We start from the raw sequence: 16,409 nt of genomic DNA, 5'->3' as shown, positions 1-16,409 counted from the left end.
TGTTATCGTTCGCGTTGGGCTTTTTTTGTTGCAGTTTTTTTTTTTCGATTCCCGGGGCTTGGGTGGGCGTTCCGTTTTTGTGAAAAGTGGTTTTCTAAGCGCTTTTCTCAAAAAATTTTTCATTCACTCCCTGACGCAAGTCTTTGACCCTGAAAAGAATAAATAAAATGTATTTATTCTTAAAACTGCGAACGCAATCACTGCACAAAGCGATTTTGTAAGAGTTTGCGCTTTTCCTATACCTTCCATTGAGGCAAAATCGCCCCCCAAAATGGTCCAGGCACCGCTTTGCTGCACGCACAACGCACGAACTGCACTGATATGAACCTTCTAATAGAGATTCATTTCACACGCATTTTGTGGGCGATTTTAAAATTCGCCTGCGTTTGAAAAAAGGCCGAAAAAAACCCTAGTGTGAACAAGCTCTAAGTGGTGCGCACCAATTGCTTTATAATTGCTGAATATTATGCTAGCAATGGCTCAGAGTGTACTAGCAGTGGTGCTGGTAATGCTAGTGAAAGCAGCTAAAGCGATTGATTAAAAAGGAGGCAAAATTAGCAGCTGAACATCCAGCCGTAATACATAAGACATACCCAGGAACACACAAATTTGTAAGACAAGCGATATAACCACATAACAGGATCAGAAAACCTAAGCAGCCTCCCTGACCCTGGCATAAGAAGTGCATGGGAGAGAAGTAATGCATTCATACCTGTTGAACAGATTCATTCTCACTTGGCTCATCTCGATTCTGGAGATCAAACAGTACTAAGCCATGAGGGTAGATTCTTACAGTAGCAAAGCTGAAAGGTAAAAAAAAATATATATAATACATTGCATACAGATTACATTTTTTGAATTTAAAAGAAAAACAAAGAACACATTACAGAGAAAAAAGCCCTCTTAAAAAGCTATGCTTAAAGTGAACCCGAGGTGATATGGAGGCTGACATGTTTATTTCTTTTTAAATAAAGCAAATTGCCTGGCTGTCCTGCTGATCCCCTGCCTCTAATCCTTTCCTGAATAAGCACGCAGATCAGATGTCTATGACAAATCTGACAAGATTAGCTGCATGCTTGTTTCATTTGTGTGATTTACACCTTACTGAAAAGAAAGATCAGCAAGACTGCCAGGCAACTGGTAATGTTTGAAAGGAAATAAATATGGCAGCCTCCGTTTGTCTCTCCCCTCGGGTTCATTTTACAGAGAAATCGAGGTGGCCTGGAACGAAAAAGAGATATACTTACCTAGGTTGTGGCCAGTTTCTGGATCCTCTAGATGTTTCCCGTGTTCTTCTGCCCCTATCAGGGCTGTGGAGTTGGAACAATTTTGGGTACCTGGAGACAGAGTCTGAGGTTTCAATAAACGGAGGATGATTTTTTTTTAACCAAATCCATCACCTTTGTAAAAATTAGACTAAGAAGTCAGAGTCGAGGAGTCGGAGCAATTTGGGGTACCTGGAGTCAGAGGTTTCATAAACTGAGGAGTCAGATGATTTTTTGTACCAACTCCATAGCCCTGGCCCCCAAAGCTGCTTTCTGGGACCCTCAAGGTGATGGCCATGCTCCTCTTCATGCACAAGCATGGGTGTCCTGCCCTTGTGAGTATGGCCGCCCCTGTGCAGCAGCACAAACCCTCTGCTGGAGATGTGGCTCTGGGCCAATGCACAGGAGCAGGACAGTTTGCGCTCATACACACAGGGAGCACACGGCCACAATAACATATCTGACAAGCTCTTGGTTGGTTATGTCCCAGGGATCTGCTCACGGCAACGGTGGGGGGCAGCAGAACACAGGAAACCTTGTCAGCCTTCCTTGGTAAATATCTATGCTCTTTCGCCCCAATTCACCTCGGGCCCACATAAACATAAATTTGCCTTCGTAAAATAAATAGTATGTACAACCATTACGCTTTATGTGTGCAATGTGTCTCAGGCTTTTAGGATCATAAAGAGATGATTTGCAAATTGAGCAGTGATCCTTCATGGGAGATCTTTGTTGCTCACCATAAAGCTGGATGTTTGCAAATACCAGTACCTTCTGTTTTAAAGCGGACCTGAACTCAGAACTTCCTCTCTGCTCTAAAAGATATGCAACAGCATAATAACCTTTAAAGAAAAACATTTATTTGTAACAGATGATACAAATCCTGCAATACATCTGCAGTGTTTCTACTTCCTGCTTTCATGGAAGCAGACATATTAACAACCTTTATGCCATGGCAGTCAACTGATACAGCTAAGGGATCAAATTACAACTTTTTCTTAGTCAGAGATGAGGGGGCATAAGACAAGCTAAACTCTAAATACATACAGGGTGCATTTCTATCTGCTTTCCTTCTGTAATGTGCAAGAGTTCAGCTCCACTCTAAGAAGGCAAATTTATATTAAGCATTGGTTTGGGGTTTTTGTTTGTTTGTTTGTTAGGGATGTTCAGTCTCTGTGCGCCTCCTAGTGGTTTTGTACAGCTCAGTCCAAGCCCGACCTCCTAGACTAGAGCTATTTTAAATTCATATGCAATATAAAATAAAATGTACAGGCTATAGGCACACTACACACCCGCAGCTCTGGAAGTTTATCTGGCTTCTAGGGGCATAAAGAGATGATTTGCATATTCAGCAGTGATGCATCATGGGCAGTCTTTCTCGCCAACATGATGCTGAATGATTGTAAATACCTTCCGTTTTAAGAAGGCAAATTTATATTTAGAAAACGCAGAGGGATCCGTCTGCACTGAAATCTATGTCAGGCTGGTGCAGCATAGCAAGTAATAGATACACTTTTTAGATTTACTCTACCAGAGTAAAAATAGAGAATGGGTTGCTAAATGTCACTCATGCACAAATGAAAGAGGAAAGATCTTCATTCAGAATCACAGGCTGCCTCCCTCCTAAGAGAGCTCAGTAGCTGCCGCCTACATTTAGTGCTACTAACACAATCATATTCTGCCTTATTGATGGGCATTGCAGTAGGGGCTTTAGCCTTCCTGGCGGTGGGGTAAGCCGCGCAGGAGGTTTTCTCCGGCCCTGCTGGGCCGATTTTCTTAATTTTTTTTTGCTGGACGCAGCTAGCACTTTGCTAGCTGCGGCAGCACACTGATCGCCGCCGCCCCGCGCCCGATCGCCGCTATACGTTGCGGCGCGCGGCCCCCCCCCAGACCCCGTACGCTGCCTGGCCAATCAGTGCCAGGCAGCGCCGAGGGGGGGGATCGGGACTCCCAATGACGTCACGACGTCGCTGACGTCATGGCGACGGGGGAAGCCCTCCAGGAGATTTCCTGATCAGAGATCGCCGAAGGCGATCGAAGAGGGCGGGGGGATGCTGCTGAGCAGCGGCTATCATGTAGCAAGCCCTGGGCTCACTACATGATTTAAAAAAAAAAAAAAAAAAAAACTACCGCGCTGCCTCCTGGCGGAATATTTCATACCGCCAGGAGGGTTAGATCAGGTAAAGGATCAATAGCTCACTGAAACTGATCGCCTACCTGGGTACTGAGCACACATTTTGTATAATCATAATTTTGTATGGTAATTTTGAAGGGAAAATAGCAGAACGACAGCGAGGGACCAGGATGACTACTGGGGGCTACAAGAAGACCCAGGTAAATTAAACCGTCACTTTAGGTACCCTTTAAAGTGTATCACAACAAAATGTCATTTTAGGCCTGGTGCACACCAAAACCCGCTAGCAGATCCGCAAAATGCTAGCAGATTTTGAAATGCTTTTTGTTATTTTTCTGTAGCGTTTCAGCTAGCATTTTGCGGTTTTGGGAAGCGTTTTTGGTGTAGTAGATTTCAGATATTGTTACAGTAAAGCTGTTACTGAACAGCTTCTGTAACAAAAACGCCTGCAAAACCACTCTGAACTGCCGTTTTTCAGAGCGGTTTGCTTTTATTCTATACTTAACATTGAGGCAGAAACGCATCCACAATCCAAAAAATGCCTCACCCGGGAGTATACGTTTCAGCAAAACGCCTCCCGCTCTGGTGTGAACCACCCCATTGAGATACGTTGACCAAGCGTATCCGCAGCCGCAAGCGGCTGCAGAAACGCTGAAAAAGCCGCTCGGTGTGCACCAGCCCTTACTGAGTTTTTCCATTGAATTTTTAAAATCAATTTTCTCAAAAACTATAAGGTCTTTTTGAAATGTTTGGGGTGATGATAGCATACATGGGAGCTTTAACCGTTATAGTCGGAATAAAATGATGCGTAATTAGAAAGAGCTTTGTAAAATCAACTAAATATTAAAATCATAATTACGTGTGGCCGTAACTGTGAAATGTTATGCAAAATGTAGCATTATCGCAATTAGGAGATTACGATCACCACTACTGGGCACCACCTACTCTGAGGCAGTGTCCAACTTTCTGTTTCTGCCTCTAGCGTAGTGCTGCAAGGTGACAATGGTCAATGCTTCTGCCTCTAGCATAGTGCTGCAAGGTGACGATGGTCAATAAGATGCTGAGGTGTAATTCCAAGCTGAATAAAGAAGCATTGAATTTACATCAGTTGATCATTATTAGCATCTCATTGACCATCCCTAGGGTGCATACACACATCAGACTATGGTCTTTGGAAAATGAAAGATCACAGACCAATCTTACCACCCTTCATGTTTGATGAGAGCCATGCTCTACACAGTCTTTTCTATGGAGCTGAACTCCCCATCAGACAGAAATCTTTGCAAGATGCTGCACACACAGATGCTGTACAGACACAAAAGATCAGTATCTGCAAAAGATCTGTTCCTGCCAAAAATCCATTCCTGCAAATTGCAATGATAGTCTATGAGATCTGCAGATCATCATACACACATGATTTAACTGACATTCATCTGCAGATCAGACAATCATCCACAGATCTGAAAATCCATCCTGGTGGATCTGATCTGCAGATGAATGTCAGTTAAATCCTGTGTGTATGATGATCTGCAGATCTCATAGACTATGAATGCAATTTGCAGGAATGGATCTTTGGCAGGAACAGATCTTTTGCAGATACTGATCTTTTGTGTCTGTACAGCATCTGTGTGTGCAGCATCTTGCAAAGATTTCTGTCTGATGGGGAGTTTAGCTCCATAGAATAGACTGTGTAGGTTTGGCTCTCATACTACATGGAAGGGGGTAAAATTGGTCTGTGATCTTTCATTTTCCAAAGACTATAGTCTGATGTGTGTATGAACCTCTAGTGTTTCTGAAAAAACCCAGACTCATCAGTAGAGAATTATCAATGAGATGTACATGTTTCAGAGTTTATGCAAATGTATATGCAAATATATGCAGCTTGAAAATTGACCAATCAAGTCTCGCCCAGATGTAAATTGATTGGTCCATTTTCAAGCTGCGTATTTGCATAAAAATAATAATAACTCAGAAAAATTTGCATCTCATTGATCCTCCCTACTCATCAGACTTGCGAATATCTTCAAGTATCAATCTGCAAGTATCAGTGAATGAAATGTATGCAGAAATGCATAACATGCTTTAAAGAGGCACTGTCATGACATATAGTAGAACGCAGTAAATTAATCAGGATATCAATGTTCATATTACATTTTCAGCATCAGAAACACTACTTATATCTATATATTAGTACATAACAAGGAAATGAGCAGCGCTACTTAAAAACAGACTAGTGCCTACCTGCAAAAGAGTGCAAGCCCCACTTGTGGAGTCGAATACACACCGAATACACACATGACCTGTCTACCACTGGAGGATGTTGGTTTCCTGTAACAGCTTGCATGCAACCTATTAAGTACTCGTCCCTCCCACTGCAAAGAAGTCAATCCTCCATGGGAGGGGCCTAACAATAACTAAATCCTAACCTATGTATATGCATAGCCTGGGTGCAAGTAAGATTGAAAAATCGAAAATTGCGCAAAAGGTCGATTAGCGCAACACCAGGCCGCCTCCGAATGGCCTCCAATCAGAGATGCGCTGAGCCCCCCCAGGAACTACAAACGCACCTTGAACCCAAACAGAAGCTCTGCATATACACCAAAAGCATGTCTGTTAAGTGGGAGCAGCTGACCAAAAACGAATTAACAGCCATGCTTTTGGTGTATATGCAGAGCTTCTGTTTGGGTTCAAGGTGCGTTTGTAGTTCCTGGGGGGGCTCAGCGCAACTCTGATTGGAGGCCATTCGGAGGCGGCCTGGTGTTGCGCTGATCCACCTTTTGCGCAATTTTCAATTTTACTTGGTAACAGTATCATTTCAATGATAGGTTTATTTTAACAGTGGCAGATAGCACATCAAAAGGAAAATCGAAAAAATAACCTTAAAGGGAATGTCCAAGCAAAATAAAAAAATGAGTTTCACTTACCTGGGGCTTCTACCAGCCCCATGCAGCCATCCTGTGCCCTCGTAGTCACTCACTGCTGTTCCAGTCCCCCGCTGGCAGCTTGCCGACCTCGGAGGTCGGCGGGACGCATTGCGTACATTTTTACGCATTCCCGCTAGTGCAGGAACACATACATTTTTACGCATTATTGGTTCAATACGTAAAAATGTACTCATTGAACCAGTAATGCGTAAAAATGTATGTGTTAATGTTCCTGCACTAGCGGGAGTGCGTAAAAATGTGCGCAATGCGTCCCGCCGACCTCCGAGGTCGGCAAGCTGCCAGTGGGGGACTGGAGCAGCAGTAAGTGACTACGAGGGCACAGCATGGCTGCATGGGGCTGGTAGAAGCCCCAGGTAAGTGAAACTCATTTTTTTATTTTGCTTGAACCTTCCCTTTAAAGGGACTCCGAGCAGTGTAGAAACTATGGAAAGATGCACATCATTTTAAAGCTCTCTTTCTCCTCTTTCCAATGATATATAAACCGCCACCCTACGCCTTTTAGTTTTCGCTATTTTCGCGATTGAAATTGCCGCGGCCGCGATTTCGATCGCGAAAATAGAGAAAACTAAAAGGCGTAGGGCAACGATGTAGGTGTCATCGGAAAGAGGAGAAAGAGAGCTTTAAAATGATATCCATCAAGCCATAGTTATATTGTATTACACAGGGCGACTTTTTGTCAAAGTCAGCAGCTGCATTCAGCAGAATGGAGCTGCTGACACTGGGGAAAGTGTCGTCCTGTGTAATACAATATAACTATGGCTTGATGGATATCATTTTAAAGCTCTCTTTCTCCTCTTTCTGACGACACCTAAATCGTTGCCCTACGCCTTTTAGTTTTCTCTATTTTCGCGATCGAAATCGCGGTCGCGGCAATTTCAATCGCGAAAATAGCGAAAACTAAAAGACGTAGGGTGGTGGTTTATATATCATTGGAAAGAGGAGAAAGAGAGCTTTAAAATGATATGCATCTTTCCATAGTTTCTGCACTGCTCGGAGTCCCTTTAAATAGAAGATAGCAACTGATTTGCATTTCATTGAGTGAAATAAGTTTTTGAACCCTCTAACAATAGAAGACTTAATACTTAGTGGAAAAACCCTTGTTTGCAAGCACAGAGGTCAAACGTTTCTTGTAATTGATGACCAAGTTTGCACACATTTTAGGAGGAATGTTGGTCCCCTCCTCTTTGCACATCATCTCTAAATCCCTAAGGTTTCGAGGCTGCCTCTGTGCAACTCTGAGCTTGAGCTCCCTCCATAGGTTTTCTATTGGATTAAGGTCCGGAGACTGACTAGGCCACTCCATGACCTTAATGTGCTTCTTCTTGAGCCACTCCTTTGTTGCCTTTGCGGTATGTTTTGGGTCATTGTCGTGCTGGAACACCCATCCACGACCCATTTTCAGTTTCCTGGCAGAGGGAAGGAGGTTGTCATTCAGGATTTCACGATACATGGCTCCGTCCATTTTCCCGTTAATGCGATTAAGTTGTCCTGTGCCCTTAGCAGAAAAACACCCCCAAAGCAAAATGTTTCCACCCCCATGCTTGACGGTGGGGACGGTGTTTTGGGGGTCATAGGCAGCATTTTTCTTCCTCCAAACACAGCGAGTTGAATTAAAGCCAAAGAGCTCTATTTTGGTCTCATCAGACCACAGCACCTTCTCCTAGTCACTCACAGAATCATTCAGGTGTTCATTGGCAATCTTCAGACAGGCCTGCACATGTGCCTTCTTGAGCAGGGGGACCTTGCGAGCCCTGCAGGATTTTAATCCATTGCGGTGTAATGCGTTTCCAATGGTTTTCTTGGTGACTGTGGTCCCTGCTAATTTGAGGTCATTCACTAACTCCTCCCGTGTAGTTCTAGGATGCTTTTTCACCTTTCTCAGAACCATTGACACCCCACGAGGTGAGATCTTGCGTGGAGCCCCAGAGCAAGGTCGATTGATGGTCATTTTGTGCTCCTTCCATTTTCGAACAATCGCACCAACAGTTGTCACCTTCTCTCCCAGCTTCTTGCTAATGGTTTTGTAGCCATTCCAGCCTTGTGCAGGTCTACAATTTTGTCTCTGACATCCTTGGACAGCTCTTTGGTCTTTCCCATGTTGGAGAGTTTGGAGTCTGCTTGATTGATTGATTCTGTGGACAGGTGTCTTTTATACAGGTGACTAGTTAAGACAGGTGTCCTTAATGAGGATGACTAATTGAGTAGAAGTGTCTAACCACTCTGTGGGAGCCAGAACTCTTAATGGTTGGTAGGGGATCAAAAACTTATTTCACTCAATGAAATGCAAATCAGTTGCTATCTTTTATTTAAGGTTATTTTTTCGATTTTCCTTTTGATGTGCTATCTGCCACTTAAAATAAACCTACCATTGAAATGATACTGTTCTGAGACTTTTCATTTCTTTGTCATTGGACAAACTTACAAAATCAGTAAGGGGTCAAATAAATATTTCCTCCACTGTATATATTATTGCATATTAGTAACTGGCCCCACCCTCCCAGGGATGCTTAGTATAGGCTGTTTAGCTATGTCGAATTATCCTCCCAGAGCATTCTGGGAGACCATCCATTACTTTCACTGGTTTCAGAATTATCAGAAACAAACATTCTTCAAAGCTGCACCTGGCAAGACTAAAGGTGCGTACACACATGCGACTATAGTCGTTTGAAACGATCGTTCCCCGATCGTTTTAAGCGACGATCGTTTAAAAAAAGCAACCAACGATCATTAACCACCCTGGCGTTCTATTAAGATCGCCAGGGCAGCTGCGGGAGGGTTTTTTTTAAATTAAAAAAAAACTATTTCATGCAGCCAACTGAAAGTTGGCTGCATGAAAGCCCACTAGAGGGCGCTCCGGAGGCGTTCTTCCGATCGCCTCCGGCGCCCAGAATAAACAAGGAAGGCCGCAATGAGCGGCCTTCCTTGTTTTGCTTAGATCGTCGCCATAGCGACGAGCGGAGTGACGTCATGGACGTCAGCCGACGTCCTGACGTCAGCCGCCTCCGATCCAGCCCTTAGCGCTGGCCGGAACTTTTTGTTCCGGCTACGCTGGGCTCAGGCGGCTGGGGGGACCCTCTTTCGCCGCTGCTCGCGGCGGATCGCCGCAGAGCGGCGGCGATCAGGCAGCACACGCGGCTGGCAAAGTGCCGGCTGCGTGTGCTGCACTTTATTTGATGAAAATCGGCCCAGCAGGGCCTGAGCGGCAGCCTCCGGCGGTGATGGACGAGCTGAGCTCGTCCATACCGCCAGGCTGGTTAAGTCTAACGACGGACGAGCTAGATCGTTAAAAACGAACGATCTAGCTTGGCGGATTTTTTCCAACGACGATCGTTTGCAAAAGTAGTACATCGTTGGAAACGGTCGTTCGTACTAGGCTTGACATGCGCATTTCGCTATTTCTCCATGAAACTTCTCATTTTTATGCGGAAGCGCAATAGTTGCTTTACGTAATGTAACGTTCGTTCTAACGATCATATCGTTACACACATTTAAAAACTAACTTTACTTAGGTCGTTCTTTCATCAATTAAAAGTTCGTTTGTCGTTCTCAACGAACGATCGTTGTCGCATGTGTGTACGTAGCATAAAGATGTCACCGCCTGTGATAAATTTCTGAATGTAAATCAGAGAGAAGAAAGATTTTACAATGGGCAAGCACTTGACTAAATAATTTATAAATTAATAGTGAAAAAAAGTAACTATATTATGTTATTTTTACTACAGTTCCTCTTTTAGGCGTAATGTGTAATATACAGTATATATGGAGAGAAATCGTTCTGAATCTTTTGCCATTGCAGAAAGACATGATCCACCCAGAGAAGGCATCCAGGGTGCCCGTCATGTAGAAGCAGATGCACACTGAACAGACATAAACATCTGTCACGTTTTCTGTGTGTCAGAGCCATTAGGTTTCCTCTACTTCTCCCATTAGATCTGTATAATGTCTGCCATTTCCTTGACAGGTAAAATATTACTCTCTGTGAAAGTGGAAACATCCCATTTATTGGCTGCTGCATGCCATCTGAAACCCAAACATCCAAATGCACCCATTTACATTTATCCATTGAGGTAATGCAGACTGACGGATTCTGTTCCTATGGACAATCATACTAACATGTCTGTTAACGTTTTAAAATGATTCCTACAGAAACAAAACACTAAAATAGATGACTAACATATGGGCTTGGATGGCCACTGCATTTATTCCTCCAAAATACTACATTACAACTACGCTTTACATAGTTATAGTTATTTTGGTTGAAAAAAGACATACGTCCATCGAGTTCAACCAGTACAAAGTACAACTCCAGCCCGTCCCCCACATACCCCTGTTGATCCAGAGGAAGGCGAAAAAACCCCCACAAGGCATGGTCCAATTAGCCCCAAAAGGGAAAAATTCCTTCCTGACTCCAGATGGCAATCAGATAAAATCCCTAGATCAACATCATTAGGCATAACCTAGTAATTGTAGCCATGGATGTCTTTCAACACAAGGAAAGCATCTAAGCCCCCTTTAAATACAGGTATAGCGTTTGCCATAACGACTTCTTGTGGCAATGCATTCCACATCTTAATCACTCTTACTGTAAAGAACCCTTTCCTAAATAAATGGCTAAAACGTTTTTCCTCCATGCGCAGGTCATGTCCTCTAGTCCTTTGAGAAGGCCTAGGGACAAAAAGCTCATCCGCCAAGCTATTATATTGCCCTCTGATGTATTTATACATGTTAATTAGATCCCCTCTAAGGCGTCTTCTCTAGACTAAATAAACCCAGTTTATCTAACCTTTCTTGGTAAGTGAGACCTTCAATCCCACGTATCAATTTTGTAGCTCGTCTCTGCACCTGCTTTAAAACTGCAATATCTTTTTTGTAATGTGGTGCCCAGAACTGAATTCCATATTCCAGATGTGGCCTTACTAGAGAGTTAAACAGGGGCATTATTATGCTAGCATCTCGAGTTTTTATTTCCCTTTTAGTGCATCCCAAAATTTTGTTCGCTTCAGCTGCAGCGGCTTGGCATTGAGTACGATTATTTAACTTGTTGTCGATGAGTACTCCTAAAAGTCCTTCTCCAAGTTTGATGTCCCCAACTGTATCCCATTTATTTTGTATGGTGCTAGACCATTGGTACGACCAAAATGCATGACTTTACATTTGTCAACATTGAACTTCATCTGCCATGTATGTGCCCATATAGCCATCCTATCCAGATCCTGTTGCAATATCACACTATCTTCCTGAGAGTTGATGATTCTGCACAATTTTGTATTATCTGCAAAAATAGCAACATTGCTCACTACTGCATCTACTAGGTCATTAATAAATACATTTAAGAGCACTGGACCCAGTACAGACCCCTGTGGGACCCCACTGCTAACAGTCTCCCATTTTGAGTACGAGCCATTGACCACAACTCTTTGTTTTCTGTCCCTTAGCCAGTTCCATATCCATGAACACAGACTCTTCCCCAGTCCTTGCATCCTCAACTTTTGCACCAGACTTTGCAAAGTCCAAGTATATCACATCTACAGCATTCCCAATATCCATATTAGCATTCACTACCTCATAAAAGCTGAGCATGTTAGTCAAACAGGACCTGTCTTTAGTAAACCCATGTTGATGCTGAGAAATAAGATTATTTTCTACTATGAAGTCATGTATAGTATCTCTTAGTAACCCCTCAAATAGTTTGCATACAACTGATGTTAAGCTTACAGGTCTATAATTTCCTGGATCTGATTTTTTGCCCTTCTTAAATAATGGGAAAACGTGGGCTGTACGCCAATCCACTGGGACTCTGCCAGTTGCAAGAGAGTCACAAAAGAAAAGATAAAGGGGTTTAGCTATAACTGAACTTAATTCCCTTAGGACCCGAGGATGCATGCCATCCGGGCCAGGTGCCTTGTCTATTTTTAATTTATTTAGTCTTGCCTTTACTTCTTCCTGCGTTAAAGGGAACCTAAACTGGGGAAGATATTAATTTTTCCTTTTAAAATAATACCAGTTGCATGACTCTCCTGCTGATCCTGAGTCTCTAATACTTTTAGCCACAGCCCCTCAACAAGCATGCAGATCAGGTGCTCTGACTGAGGTCAGACTGGATTAGCTGCATGCTTGTTTCAGGTGTGTGATTCAGCCACTACTGCATCCAATGATATCAGCAGGACAAGCAGGCAACTGGTATTGTTAAAAAGGAAATATCCATATCCCTCTCAGTTTAGGTTCCCTTTAAGTATTTAATATTACAGTTAGAAGATTGAGACTCTTCTGCCTCTGTAATTTGCAACAGTGCTGTTTTCTTTGTGAAGACAGAAGCAAAGAAAGCATTTAATAACTCTGCCTTACCTTGGTCATCCACCATTGAGTTCCCACCCTCATCCTTTAGGAGTCCTATACAGTCAACCTTTCTTTTTTTAGAGTTGATGTACTTGTAAAACTTTTTTGGGTTAGATTAGATATCCCTAGCGATTTGATTTTCAGCTTCGATCTTTGCCAGCCTAATTTATTTTTTACAATTTTTATTGCACTCCTTATAATTGCTTAGTGCAGCCTCGGTCCCCTCCTGTTTTAGGACCTTATAGGCATTCCTTTTCCTATTCATTTTATCCCTAACCTTTCTATTCATCCATAGAGGCCTTTTTTTTATTCCTAGACATTTTGTTTCCATATGGGATATACATACTACAATATTGATTGAGAATAAGTTTAAAAGCTTGCCATTTCCCTTCAGTGTCCTCCCCTTGTAGTACATTATCCCAGTTCACCAAACTTAGTGCCTGCCTAATTTGATTGAACTTTGCTTTTCTAAAATTCATAGTTTTAGTGGTCCCGCTGCCCCGTGGCCTATCAGTCACCAGATCAAACGTTATCATGTTGTGATCACGATTTCCCAAATGTTCTTGAACCTGCACATTTGATACTTTATCTGGTCTATTAGAAATGATCAGATCCAGTAACGCATTCCCCCTAGTTGGTTCCGTTACCATTTGAGTCAAGTAATTGTCCTGTAGTGCTGCCAGAAATCTGCTGCTTTTACCAGAATGGGTAGCCTCAATACCCCAGTCAATGTCTGGAAAGTTGAAGTCGCCCATAATTATGACCTCATTTTTACTTGCAGCTTTTTCAATCTGCTGTAGTAATCGCAGTTCTGCAGCTTCATTAATAAGATGTGGTCTGTAGCATACCTCAATAAGCAATTGGCAACTTTTATTTCCACCATGAATATTTACCCAAACGGACTCCACATCTTCGCAATCTTCCTCCATCTCATCGTTGAGGACAGCTGTAAAAGAATTCTTAACAAAGAGACAAACCCCTCCACCTTTTTTCCCTGTTCTATCCCTCCTAAACACATTGTATCCTTTTAAATTTTACTTTTCTGAATTTTAAATTCCACTCCTCGACATTTTATCACACTGGGTAATGAGTAAGAATACAGTAATACTACGTACAGGCATTAGATTTTTACTGCCTAAAGGCCTGTTTCCACTACACGCAGATTGGATGCAGAAAAACTGACTCCAATGAATGTCTATGGGAAAATCTGCATCAGAAAAATCATGTTTAGTGGAAACAGGCCCATAGGCATTCATTGGAGTCAGTTTTTCTGCATCCAAACTGCGTGTAGTGGAAACAGGCCCTATAAGGTAGCAATAAATCTAGCGATTTTGCTTCAACAAGTGATCAACTTTAATGGGCGAACAACTGAAGTGTGGTTGATCAAAAGCAATACTAGTTGCTTGGCTATCCAATTGATCTTCTGTCTCTAATGCATTTAGCCATAGCCTCTGAACAAGCATGCAGCAAATCATGCGTTTCTGACATTATTGTAAAATCTGACAAGATTAGCAGCATGCTTGTTTCTGTTTTTGTTCACACACAACTGCAGCCAAATAGACCAGCAGGGCTGCCAGGCAAATGATTAACTGTGAAAGCTGCAGGACTCCAGTCCTGCTTCTGGCTTCACTAATGGGTGTCCCACTGGCCTGAAAGAGGAAGGCAGCCAGTATACACTTGGTGTCAGGATTGTAATATCAAACAATGAAGCTGACACCATTAAAAGGGGCCTTTCACCAAAGTATGAGTAAAACTACTTATGTACTAGTTGAACTTGATGGCCGCACATCTTTTTTTCAACTAAGCTATGTAACTTAGCTTACACGCCTAAATATGAAATATGGAAGCAAACTGACAAAATGTTGGAAAAGAACAATAAAATGACAAACAGAATGATCAACAGGTAGGGAGGAGGCGCAGGGGCAGAGATGGCACTATTTTCTGACTTAAGAACAAATTCAGGTTAAGAACAAACCTTCAGTCCCTATCTTGTTTGTTAACCGTGGACTACCTGTGTGTCTAACTTTGTCTATTTTTTGGGGGAGGATTTATCAACATCTGTTTTTTCATAATTTGCAAATGATATAGAGCAACTTATACAATGATCACTACCCAAGCTATACAACGTGGGGGGGCAATTCACATTTCATGTGTACCGTATTTAGTTCTTCCGTTCCTTTGAGTTACCAATGAAAAAACTCCATTCATTGTCTTTCCTTGGATAGCCTGGAGTCCAGCATCATGTGGTTTCAACAGAAGTGTAAACCCTTTCTTTTTAAAAAAGAATATCGTATTTGATCATTTTCGTGCTAAAATACTATACAAACAAGGAAGCCTTATGAGCTTGTGATTCCCATCATTGCCTCGATCAAATGATCACACGTTGCATGGTGTGTTCACATAAACGCTCCACTGTCTCAGCAACTGTTAAGACCTGTTTGTGTGACTGTCAAATAGTGTAATCCCCTTCCTAATGACAAATCCTAGCCTTCCTTGTAATACAAATCCCATTTTTATTAACGAGTCCTTACGTCGACCCAATGCAAACCCCTTCCTGATAACTAACTCTAGCCTCCTCCTAATGTAACCCCTTCCTGATAACTAACTCTAGCCTCCTCCTAATGTAACCCCTTCCTGATAACTAACTCTAGCCGCCTCCTGATGTAACCCCTTCCTGATAACTAACTCTAGCCTCCTCCTAATGTAACCCCTTCCTGATAACAAACTCTAGCTGCCTCCTGATGTAACCCCTTCCTGATAACTAACTCTAGCCGCCTCCTGATGTAACCCCTTCCTGATAACTATCTCTAGCCTCCTCCTATTGTAACTCCTTCCTGAGAAAATTAGGTCCAGGGTATTACCTGCGCTGTGAGTGGGGGTTTTAGTGTGATGTGAGAGACCGAGGGAGTGGGCTCATCTAGTGCAGTGATCTGCAAACTTGGCTCTACAGCTGTTAAGGAACTACAAGTCCCACAATGCATCTGCCTTTATGAATCATGACTGTGGCTGTCAGACTCCTGCAATGCATTGTGGGACTTGTAGTTCCTTAACAGCTGGAGAGCCAAGTTTGCAGATCACTGATCTAGGGGCATGTCTCTGAGGATGATGGTGGGGAGGTCAGTATGTTTTGGTGGGAGCCTGGAGGCAAAGTTGTCTAGGAAGTGTGAGGTTGTACTGGATGGGAGGCAGTAAAGGACTACAATAATGGCTGGGAGGGGATGGTAGAGGCAGATAGCATGGGCCTCAAACAAAGTAAAGTGGAGACAATGGGGAAGGGTGAAGACATGGTCCATTCTGATATCCAACTCTAGCCTCCTTTTATTTTAATCCCCTTTCTAGTAACCAACTCTAGCATCCTCCTATTGTAATCTCCTTCCTAAGAACCAACTCTAGCTTCTTCCTAATGTTCACCCCTTTCTGATAATGCTAGCCTCCTCCAAATGCAAACCCCTTCCTAATGACTAACCCTAACCACTCCCTCCACCCAAAATATAACAGTGAATGCAATTTTCATGAAAAATGTTGCATGCAACGCAATTGCAATTTTAACCAGTTAATGGCAAACTGACTTATTAAAATGTCCTGTTTGATGCTGTTAACAGCAACAGGACGTTTTAATAAGTGGGGAATAAATGCGCAATGCGTGGAATGAATGGACATGACCTCGAACAGCGGCCACGTCCATTCATAAAACAGGAAAAAGTTACAGCGTAGTTAAAAGTAAAAAAA

General features: G+C 42.7%; 1 protein-coding gene across 2 annotated transcripts in view; it reads right to left on the bottom strand.

Moving 5' to 3' along the window:
• The window catches only part of LOC137546941 (spermine synthase-like), a 206,336-nt gene that overhangs the window by 120,151 nt on the left and 69,776 nt on the right, over positions 1–16,409 (bottom strand). For both annotated transcript variants that reach the window (XM_068270019.1, XM_068270020.1), the window contains exon 3: positions 713–803. In XM_068270019.1, the coding sequence (XP_068126120.1) occupies positions 713–803 (91 nt within the window). The remainder of the gene's footprint in view (positions 1–712; positions 804–16,409) is intronic.

Source organism: Hyperolius riggenbachi, chromosome 2 (assembly GCF_040937935.1).
Source record: "Hyperolius riggenbachi isolate aHypRig1 chromosome 2, aHypRig1.pri, whole genome shotgun sequence".
Classification (NCBI taxonomy): Eukaryota; Metazoa; Chordata; class Amphibia; order Anura; family Hyperoliidae; genus Hyperolius; species Hyperolius riggenbachi.
This window is presented reverse-complemented; position numbering and strand designations above follow the sequence as displayed.